This window comes from Stegostoma tigrinum, chromosome 13 (assembly GCF_030684315.1).
Source record: "Stegostoma tigrinum isolate sSteTig4 chromosome 13, sSteTig4.hap1, whole genome shotgun sequence".
NCBI classification, from domain to species: domain Eukaryota; kingdom Metazoa; phylum Chordata; class Chondrichthyes; order Orectolobiformes; family Stegostomatidae; genus Stegostoma; species Stegostoma tigrinum.
The window spans coordinates 56,748,000-56,760,014 of NC_081366.1; the positions used below are offsets into that span (position 1 = coordinate 56,748,000).

At 39.5% G+C, this 12,015-nt stretch overlaps 1 protein-coding gene across 3 annotated transcripts in view; it reads right to left on the reverse strand.

The window, feature by feature from the left end:
* Positions 1-5,117: 5,117 nt before the first annotated feature.
* The window catches only part of ttc1 (tetratricopeptide repeat domain 1), a 51,849-nt gene continuing 44,951 nt past the window's right edge, over positions 5,118-12,015 (reverse strand). For all 3 annotated transcript variants that reach the window (XM_048543614.2, XM_048543613.2, XM_048543612.2), the window contains exon 8: positions 5,118-7,431. In XM_048543614.2, coding sequence (XP_048399571.1) covers positions 7,295-7,431 — 137 coding nt within the window. In that variant the 3' untranslated portion in view covers positions 5,118-7,294. The remainder of the gene's footprint in view (positions 7,432-12,015) is intronic.

Consider the following 12,015-nt stretch of genomic DNA (forward strand, 5'->3'; position numbering starts at 1 on the left):
CTGACCAGAGCCTTGTACAGCCACAGAATTACAGTCCTGCTCATGTTCTGACCCTCTCAAAATAAATGCTAACATTACATTTGCTTTCCTATCAATTGAACCTGCAATGTTAACTTTAAAAGAATCCAAAGTCCCTTCTTTGCTGCAGATTTTCAAAGCCCTTTCCCATTTAGATCACACTTGACATCTCCATTCTTCTATCCTGTCCAAGTCCTTCTGCTGCCTCCTAGCTTCCTCAACACTACCTGTCCCTCCACTGATTTTTGTGGCATCTGCAAACTTAGCAACAGTGCCCTCAGTTCCTTCATCCAGATTGTTAATGTTTAACAGGAATCAATAGTGGTCTCAATACTCACCTCTGCAGAACTGCACTAATCACTGGCTACGATCCTTAACAAGAACACTATCTCTACTCTCAGCCTCCTGCCAGTCAGCCAATTCTCCATCTATGCCAGTACCTTGCCGTTATCACTGTGGGCTTTTATTTAACAGCCTTGTTTACGGGATTTTGTCATATTGCTTCTGGAAATCAAATGACATCCGCTGGCTCTCCTTTGTCTAACCTGCTTGGTATTTGCTGAAGGAATGCAAACAGATTATCAGACATGACCTCCCCACGATGAAGCCTTGCTGACTCTGCTCCATTTGGCCACACACTTTGAAGTACTCCAAAATCTTATTTTAAATAATGGAGTCTAAAATCTTACCAATGACAGAGGTCAGACTAACCCAGCTACAGTTTCCTGTATTTTGCCTCCCTCCTTTCTTACACAGGAATGTTATTTTTGCCATTTTCCAGTCCTCTGGGACCCTCCCTGATTCCAGAAAGATCTCCAGTGACGTCTCTACAATTACCACAGCTATCTCCTTCAGAACTCTAGTGTGTGGCCCATCTGGTCTGGACGATGTAGCCCCTTCAGGTTTGCCAGCACCTTCTCCATACTGATAGCCACTACACTCACCTCTACTCTTGGGTCTCAAAATTCTGGTTTGCTGCAGTATCTTGCACTGTGAAAACTGATGCAAAGTACCTATTCAGTTTTCTGCCATTTCTTTGTTCCCTATTACTACTTCCCCAGTCTAGTTGTGTAGCAGCCCAATAGCCACTCTTGTCTTTCTCTTACCTTTTCTTTTACATTATAAGCTAGCTTACCCTCATATTTCATCTTGCCCCCACCACCCCAGAGTTCTTTTTTAAAAAGTTATCCCTTGCTGGTTTTTAAAAGCTTCCCACTAATCTTCAACACTTTTGAATGTTTTTTGTTTTGGTTTTATACTGCTCCCGACTTCCCTTGTCAACTATGTTTCCCTCATCCTCCCTTTTGTATATTCTTCTTGCCTGGGATGAGTTTCTGCTGTGCCTCACAAATTACACCCAGACACTGATGCCATTGCTGCTCCACTGTCTTCTCTAATAGCCTCCCCATCTAATCAACTCTGGCCAGTTCTTCCCTCCCAAACTGCAAGGTGAATTCTACATTATAGTCACTGACCCTAGGAGTTCCTTCACTATAAGCTCTGTTATCAAGACGACCTCATTGTATGTAAAGTTTATGCTCTGATGTGTAAAGAACAGTTGAAGCCTACAAACTTGTAATCGGCGGAGATACAGACCATTCTAAACCTATGCTGTTCCACTCCCTTATTTCTTACAAGTGCTCTACCTTATGGTTCACAACAAGCCAGAATAAGGGATTAGATCTGAGATTAAAATATTCACTGGACATTTTAGACTGGTACAGATTCAATGGACTGAAATGCCCTTTTCTGTGCTGTAGACCTCAATGACTCTTAGGTAGCAACTACATCTGCAACCCACTGTCACTTTAAACATTCACTCCCCCCAATGCACCAAGCAACAAGTGTGCACCATCTACAAATGCACTGAAGGAATTTTCGAGGTTTTCCTCCAACAGCAGCTTCCAAGTCTGTGACCTATAGCACCTAGAAGAGCAGAAGAACGGGAATCTCACCACCTACAAGTTTCTCCCCAAAGCATACAACATTTTGACATGTAACTGTATTTTTGTTTCTACACTGTTGTTGGGACAAAATCCTAGAACTCAATCTATATCAGCTCTGTGAGTGTACTAATGCCTGAATGATAGCAGTGTCAAAAACAGTGATTGCCTAACAATAATCAGGAGCAATTAGGATGAACAATAAATGCTGGTTTTGCTTAAGCACACATTTATATGCCACAAACGATTTAAACAAAAACATCAAAAGAATCATAATCCCTACAGTGTGGATACAGGCCATTTGGCCCAATGAATCCACAGTGCCCCTTCGAAGATGATCCCAACCAGACCCAACCCCTACCCTATCCCTGTAACTCTGCATTTCCCATGGTTAACAAACTTAACCTACACATCCCTGGACAGTAAGGGGTAATTTAACATGGCCAATCCACCTAACTTACACATCTTTGGAGGAAACTAGAGCACCTGGAAGAAATCCTCCTCAACACGGGGAGAAAATGCAAACTCCAAGCAGACAGTTGCCCGAGAGGGGAACGGAACCTGGGTCTCTGGTACTGAGGCAGCAATGCTAACCACTAAGCCACTGTGCTACCCTAAATGTGGCAAAGCGCTCTTTCATAAAGTGACAAAATTGTAAAACATTTTCAGAAAACTTGAATATTCCTCTGAAACAAAAGGGGAGGAACAAAGGTCAATGTTATAATGCATGTGAGTGTACCTACTTGGCTGTCTGCATCCATTGCAGTTCCTATGTCAGTTTCTTCTAGTTTCTTGGTTTCTGCTTGATGTTCGTCTTGCTTTGTGGAGAAATTGTTATTTTAGATTAATAGCTTGAACAAGAACTTTTGATTTAATCTAGCATTTTAAAAAATTACTTTCAAATTTCCTGTGTTTTAAAAAACTGAGCTCAATAACATTAAATGGGTTTCTTGTGAGATCACCAATACATGCTATTTAACTAGGGAAACAGCTTTAAAAAGTATCCATATCTCATGCACTTGGCATAGTTAATTATGATTTTGAGTTTGTAGCAAAGTTAGTTTGTTTTCCATTTACTGAGAGGCAAGTCACATGTCTTGAGAGAAAAATAGTTTAAATGAATTACTGTGCACCAACAAAACAGGTGAATAAAAACCAAAAACAACTATTTGAAAAGTTTTGACAAAAATTAGTTTGCTTATTTTGTTCCTGTGAATTCTCTTTACTCCACTACAGGAATCAAAAATATATTTTTCCTGAAGACATTTAGAATGTAAGAAATGCTTAATTGTATCATATGCAGATTAGCTACCAACCTAGAGATAGATATAACAGCATTTTTATTGTAAGAATGTTCAACCTTTCAGAATAACTGCTGATTCACAGTTAAATTTGAAAAACAGATACATATTAAAACAAAGACCATAGCATTTTCTCCTAGTATGGTCCACTTTTCTTTCAAATTTGCAACCATAATTTCTCTGAAAACATAAGCCTGGTTGAACCACTCCTGCTCTGTGCAAGGTACTGACCCATCTCTCTCTTCCTCTCCAAGTGCTTGAACATGCCATTGCCTCCCAACTCTGGTCATTATTTTTCCAACATCCAACCCAAAGTCATAAACAAAATCCTACAAAGGTTAGAAATGATACTTGCGTATCTGTGAACATGGTAAACCGTCACTAATGTTTGTAACCTTCAACTGTTGAGCGTGCCAGCCACCACTTCTCTTTCCCATCACCCTGTTGGATGCAAGTGTTCTCACTCAGTGCCATTTTCATCCATTTAATGAAATAACTGCAAAGGGTTCCTTTCTCGCTTCTGACTGCTACCTATGGAGTCTCATCTGCTTTCTGCCCTTCAGCAATATCATTCAAAATCGGGTCAGGTTCCACCAGCACAGCTGTGCCCCATATTGACTAGCGTTAAAAGCTTTGGAATTCCCTTCTTAAGACAGCCCAATTTTCTACCTCTTTCTCGTCCCTCAGGATGTTCCTTAAAAGTTACCTTTTTTGGCCAAGCTTTCGGTATCTGTTCTGACATCCTTTATGCGGCTCTGTGTCAAACTTCATTCAATAATACCCATGAAGCACCCAAAGATATTTTGCTATGCGGCAGGCCAGTTGTATATATGCAGGCTGCTGTAGCTGTTTGAAGGATCAAAAGGTAATATAACCTTTCTTCATTTTTCGTGTACAATCATTGCCACCTTACTACGAAGGCTGCTGTTGAGAGCACCTTACTTTTGAATGGTTACAATATCACATTATTAGCTAGAATTAAAGCAACATTCTTATAACGGCAGTAATCAATAAAACTTTTATTCTGGATAAAATAACATTCTAAAATTAGTATTCTAAAAACCTTCAGAAAGACAGACCTTGCTTAAATACTTCTGAAATAGCCCTGGATCCTTGTTGGCTTCAAACACATTTTAAAGGTAAAAGTAATACACAACTGCTTCACAGGTCTTGGGCCCAGAAATTACTAAGCAGTACTGGTTTTGCTTAATGTTATTAATAGCTTCATGCCAACTGTTAGCCTTACTTCTACATAATTCCAAAGATGCACAAATGCAAGGCAACTTCGACAGCCATTTAATAGCAAATTGGTATTAAAACACAGGCAATTAAAAATGATGAAAGGTAAGCTCCCTCTTCAAAAGTCTTAAAAGGCGGCTTTGAAACATACCTCAAATATTTGTAACTACTTTGAATGCATCACATGATTAATGCATTTCTCATTTTATAATCACTTTGAGAGCAGCATAGTGGCTCAGTGGTTAGCACTGCTGTCTCACAGCGGCAGGGATCCAGGTTCGATACCGCTGTCGGGCAACTGCCTGTGTGTAGTTTGCACATTCTCCCCGTGTCCTCCCATAGTTCTAAGATGTGCAGGGTACATGAGTTCGCTATGTAAAATTGCCCATAATGTCCAGGGATGTGCAGGCTAGGTACATTAGCCAGGGGAAATGTAGGGTTACAGGGATTGGAAAGGAAGTTGGGTCTGGGTGGGATGCTCTTTGGAGGGTTGGTGTGGACTTGATGGGCCTAATAGCCTGCTTCCACATTGTAGGGATTCTACGATTCCAGTTAACAAGAAACAAGGCTGTGCTATTTTAACAAAAACATAAAAGCAATCTCTAAAACCATGTGATAGACAGAATTTTAAGTGGGGTATTTTATTTCATCCTTAGTTTTTACATATCACAACAATTTCTGTTTTTCCTTTGTTTTATAGGAGAACACTGGTCTCTGATAGCACCTTGCCAATACGAGTTTACAATACATGATGGATCTAAGCTCGCACCGAACATTTCTTTTTCACACATTACGGCATTATGCAACAGTGCATAATGGCAGACATCAGACAGGTCAATAGTCAATTGCTGGAACGGATCAGAGGTCTATGTGAACCAGTATTGTACCTGAAGTTACATAGTAGACTTGAATTGAAGTCAAATCAACTGAAGGAAGCCTCAAATGAATGCAGCTGTAAACAGCATAAACAAACACTGCAATTCAAACACTGCAACTACCTTTTCCCCCCCCCCAATAACAGAATTCAGAGGACTTATACTTTACAAGAGAGAGAAATGGGAAAGGCAATTTCTTCTCCGCCTGGTAAAGGAATACAACAAACTACGGAGAGGCAGGAAACGGAAACGGATTGCAGAGCTTGAACTCATACTATTTAGCAGATTACCAGAGTTCAACATACAATTACTTAAACAGGAAAAGCACCCATATTCCAATCTAGATGACAGTGAGCACCCTTAATGCTTGTAGAAACTGAAGATAAACGACTATGTTTCTGAACAAATGAAGGACTTTCATTCCTCTGGCCTGTCACAAGTTCTAACAAAGTTTAGTTCAATGGAATCTTTCAGTTTTTTCCAGAATGCAACAGACTTGAACATTCATTCCCTCAGTCACAAACAGAACAATCTTAAAAAGAGATAAACTTTAGCTAATCATGGTCGAATAAATGCCAATGAGAATAGGGAACATTCAGAACTAACTACTTATAAGAAAGGAACAGAGTCACAGCACTGGCAGACAGTTGTTCGTAAACATGGGGAGACAGAACAGGCTCAATGTTAACTTGTTTAACATGAGTGGTGTGAAAAATAAAGGAATCCTTATTCAAAGGTGCAACAGCAAAACATGTAGAAACAGAAACACTGAAAGAATATGAAGTATTCATTCCAAAATTAGAAGTTTTGTTTGATAAATGTGAATGAATATTTATGAATTAAAACAGATATAGGTAATGTAGCAGACAAAATATACTTGGATCTCAAGAAGTTCTTTATTAATAAGGTACTATGTAGTAGGCTCACGACAAAGGTCAGAATACGTGTGCGCGCACATGCATGTGTGTGTGTATATGTTGGGGGGTTGAAGAGACGATGGCAGCGTTGGTGCAGGTGAGACCAGGAGTCAGAAATATAAAATAGCCAATAAGTTTCTTCGGAAGTCCGCATTGAAACTATTTCCTCATGTAGTTCTTCGAACGTTGAACTCATTACATCAAGTTGCTCAGGAAGATAGTGAAGATACAGTTAAGGGGAAGTTAGATAAACAAGTGAGGGAAAATACAACAGAAGGTTTTGTTTGAGGTGATTCAGTTAGAATGGGTGGGAAGAGGCTTGATAATAAATGCCAGCATGGATCTGCTCAGCGGAAAAGCCAGTTTCTGCATTATGAATATGAAAAAGAAATTCTTTTAAAATCCATCTAGATGGTTAAGCTTCATGAAGTTCTGTCAAGACCACCTGCTCCAAGTTAATTCCAAATGCATACCAAAACAATACTGGATTCATGGGGAAAAAAAATTCACATTTTTGATATTTTTATTTGCAGGAAGTTGTCTGAATCACGCTGAATCATATTCAAACAATTTCTTAAATCTACAGAAAATAAGGCAATGGGCAATATTGATATATTCAGCATGATCAGTATTAAGCTAAACATCAAGCTTCAGCAGTTTGCACATTTTAAATGTCCATGGCTAACAACAAATTTACCTAGTGATAACATGGCAACTTAACTGATGAACTGTTTTTGCTCATTAACTGTGTTACACTTAGGCTAACACTTATCCAGATGTAATGACAAAATAAAACTTGTTTTCACTGCTGGCTTTTACTTTCATCAAGCAGCTCAAGCAGTGTCTTGAAACCTGTGCAGGTTCTAACTGTAAACAAATGCTTGCTTTTTTATGGCAAAAATTGGAACAGATCAGTTTCTTGTATGCCTAGAAAAGCAATACTTTTAGATAACTTTTTTTTACAGCATATCCTCGCATTGAGCTGTTTTCCAAATTAAGCATTATCTATTATTGTTATTTGGATTCTGCACAAAGTTGATAGAGTATGAGCCAGAGTTGGGATCCTTGTTTAACAGGAAGTTTTCAGTGGACAGGCCAAAGGGTCGAAGAACCATGTTGCCAAGATCTTTCAGCTTGCCTACAATAAAAAACAGAAAATAAATGGTAGGGCAATATCTCAAGGTAACATCAAAGGACTCTCATGGACAACTTAAAAAAAAGTACAAGGTCAGTGACAGGTCTTTTTGGGGAAGATACAAACCCTTGATCAAAACATCTAAATTCAGTATTTAAATAGACAAAATGCAAAATTATATTGTAGCAGGCTACAAGTACATTGTGAACAAAAGGTGATGCAGTTGGCATTTTCTGTAAACGGGACACTACATGTTGACCAATTTTCTTCATTTCAAACCACAGTTTTAAGGGGAGACGAGCAAGAAAAAAAATCACAATATCAAAGATTTTGCATGTAAAAGCATTACGTTAGATAAATAGCATTGTTCATGAAACTGCATCAACTTTTCAGCATCTTTTTCAGGAGTAAGGATTCAGCAGAAGCAATATACATAGAAGTAAATTATAATGACATTAAAGTAAAAGATGAAATCCAAACAACAGATAATGTAACAAATTAAAATGTGGCAATAAGGGCAGAGACAACTAGAAGGGAGTGGAGAGGAAGAAGAAAGGAAGAAAATGGTTGAACAAAACTGATTCAGAGATCAATGATTTTATTCTCCTTTGTGCTCTGGTTCTTGATCACCTCATCACCAATCCCACCTGATCCTGTCTGCTGATAATTTTTCTTGCCAATGTGCTCAGAGTTGATTCCTTAGTTGGAAATGGTCCTAAAGTATAGTGGTTTCTCTCCAGTACAACAGCAAAGACATAATTTACTACTTTGGAAATGCACCTTAGTTAGCTGGGTAAGAGGAAATCTACACACAAATAAACTATTTAACTTTATTTATTGAATTTAGTTGTCTTCAATCAGAGTTGTAATATTATTGTTCTCTGCTGGCCAGATTACAAATGGTGGTCAAACAGGTGCAAATCAATCAATTTCATGGTGCCAATATTGAAGAGATCTCAAAATTACTGAAGTAGTCTGCAAAATCCTACCAATAGGGTTATGAGGCTGGATGCATGGGCCTGGGATCAGATGCAGAGGGAAAAACTGTATCAAAGTGCAAGGCAATATATACAAGTAGTCAGTCTGAGACGGAAGCTTGGGGATGGGTGGAGAATACTAGCAATCGTGACACAGCCATGCGAATGGCAGAAAACAAAACAGATGGACAATGCTAGTCAGAACATTCAGTGTCATTAATAATGGAATCCAAATTTCCAAGTGGGAATTGTTTGAAAAGAAATCCGGTTCAAACTTAGTCTTCTACACTGTCACCAATTATTTTGTGCACATTCAACAAAGCACAGTCCCTTGCAACAGAATTATGAATGATATATTTAAATGTTAAAATTGTAAAATAACATTTATAGAAGGACATTACTATCTTCAAAGAATTCTATCCATTGTGATTACTACCAAGAATTTAATGTTGTAACTTATTTATTGACTGAATAAAATCACTTACCCCAGGAAATTAACTGTTGTCCCTTAATTGACTAAATCTCTTATCTTGCCTGTGGAAACCCTCAAAACAAAGGAATGAATGACATTTTGGTATGGCAAATCAGGGTAGGACTTGCATACTTAATGTAGGGTCTTGGGGAGTGTTGCTGAACAAAGGGAACTTGGAGTGCAGGTTCATAGTTCCTGGAAAGTGGAGTTGCAGATGACAGGGTAGTGAAGACAGCATTTGGTAAACTTGCCTTCATTCGTCAGTCCATTGAATATTGGAGTTGGCAGCTCATGTTCTGGCTGTACAACACATTGGTTAGGAAACTTTTGGAACACTGTGTTCAATTCTGGTCTCCCTGCTATAGGAAGGATGTTGTTAGCCTTGGAAGGGTTCAGAAAATACTGAAGGATATTGCCAGTGTTGGACAATTTTAGGTATAGGGAGAGGCTGTATAGGCTGGAACAATTTTCTTTGAAGCATCGGAGGTTGAGAGGTGACCTTATAAAAGTTTATAAAATCATGAGGGGCATGGACAGGGTGAATAGTCAAGGGTAGGGGAGCCCAAAATAAAGGGGGCATAGGTTGAAGGGGAGAGTGGAAAGCTTTAAAAAGGAACCCAGAGGCAGCTTTTTCCACACAGAGCGTGGTATGTGAATGGAATGAATGGCTGGGGGAGTGGTACGATTCCAACATTTTAAAGATATTTGGATGGGTATATGAATAGGAAGGGTTTGGTGGGATAATGGCCAAATGCTGGCAAATGGGACTGGATTAATTTAGAATATCTGGTCAGCAAGGGGAGTTGGACAAAAAGGTCTGTTTCCGTGTTGTACATCTCTTATTCTCTAATTGTAAATCATTTGGAAAGATGAAATATAGCCACAATTTAATTAACGCACTCAAACATCATGTGCACCCTTAAAATATGGTAACAAATTAGTGAAAATCTAGACATGTTAGTTTGCATGATGTAAACAGTTTTTCCATCAAACAATGCGAGCTAGGTTGAAATTATATTGATTGACATAAGGTGAGGGATAATTATTTTCCAGCATGCTTACAATGAGGTTATCACTTATAATGTATATTCAAAAATACTGAAATGAACTGCCACGCTGTTCATTCTTTAGTAACTACATTCCTCTAACAACTGTCAAAGGCCGAATCAGACTTTTGTTGGTGATTGTCTCTACCTCAGCTCATTAAATAACATTACACTGGATATACAGGACAGTAAATAGGCTATTTGATTCAACATCTAATCACTAAAACCTCCTACATGCCTATGTCACTTCTGGAATTAGAGTCACAGAGTCATACAGCATGGAAACAGACCTTTTGGTCCATTCCTTCCACGCCGATCTGACATCCCAATCTGGCTTAGTGAGCTTGGCTATTCCAATACACTCGTGGCCAGTCTGAAAAGCAGCCATTTACCATAATCCTATCAATGAACCAACTTAATATCCATGCTATGATATTGCAAGATGACAGCAGCGTAGGCTGCTCCAGCTGGAGCTCATCCACTCTGCCTACTCTTCATCTTTCTCTTCTCTTGTTCTTTCACCTAGTGCTTGTTTTCCTCCTTTTTTCCCTTCGACTCCTGGTCTCCAATGACCCGCAGCAAAGAACGACCATCCCCAGCCACCGCAAACGGCAATGTCCCGGCGGCCTGCAGCAGCAGTGTTGGCACTTCAGCCTGGCGCTGTGACATTCTGGCCTCCTGCAGCGGCCTACCAATGTGACGTGTTGTCGGCCCAGTGCTGACTGAAAGCTAACAGCCAGTGTATTCTGCTACATTGAACTCTTCTGTAATGCTGGACACTTTATTTCAGTATTGTCTAAAAGCTAACTAAACAGGATGCACCTAGGTATTTTGTATCTAAGTTGGCACTGTAATTGGCAATGTATAAACTTTTCACTATATTCATTGTACATTAACAATAAAAGCTGTTCTCTTCTGTTCCATCATATCTTTCAACCTAGATATCATCCATTTATCCCTAATTTGCTACTGCCTCATACTAGCTAATTCTTTCTTCAAAGTAACTCTGGCCATCCCTGTTATCCCACATTCACCATAGTTAATCCACTTAGCTGCACATCCTTGAACACGGAGGGGCAATTTAGCACGGCCACTGTTAACCATCTTTGGATGTACAAACTCCACACAAACAGTCGCCCAAGGCTGGAACTGAACCTGGGTCCCTGGCTCTGTGAGGTTGCAACACTAATCACTGTGCTACCATGATGCTCCAATACTATGACCACTGGTCCAGAAATGCGCCCCCAGTGACATTTTTCACTTGCCTCATTTCTCAAGGTTTAGCGCTAGCAATAATACCTCCTTCTCTACTGGATTCAAAACATAGACATTAAGTCTGCTGAACACACTTCAGAAATTTGTCTGCTCAACTGCCCCTAATTCAATCTATGCTTCCACTTACTATTCAGTGATTGAAGTCTGCAACTATCACTACTCTGCAGGTCTTATACTTGTCAGTAATATCCTAGCAAATCTACTCCTTGTGCAAGTTCACACTGTTCTGGGGGCACATAACATATATCAAGTTGCATAATAACTCGTTTATGGCTCAGTGGTTGGCACTGCAGGCTCACGGCATCAGGGACCTGGGTTCAATACCACCCTCAGGTGACTATCTGTGTGGAGTTTGCATGTTCTCCCAGTGTCTGCGAGGGTTTCTGTTGGTGCTCTGGTTTTCTCTACAGTCCAAAGATGCACAAGTTAGATGGATTGGTCATGTTAAATTTCCCAGAGTGTTCCAGGGTATGTAGGTTAGGTGAGTTAGCCATAGAAAATGCAGGGTTACAGGTATAGGCTAGGGCGGTGGATCCGAGTTGGATACTCTTTGTAGAGTCGGTGTGGACTCATTGGGCTGAATGAACTCTTTTCACACTGTAGGGATTCTATGGAAAGAAAATTCCATAACAGCAAAACAACTTTTAAAAAACAACAAATTTTAACCAACATTACAGAAAATCTGTCAGGCGTTTCCTCAGTAACCAAACTGGTAAAGAATAAACTTAAACAAAACAATTAAAACCATTCCTGCCCTGTATTCACACCCTGAAAACCAAAGATTTTTTTTGTTGTTCTGAAAAGAGATCACCTCTTC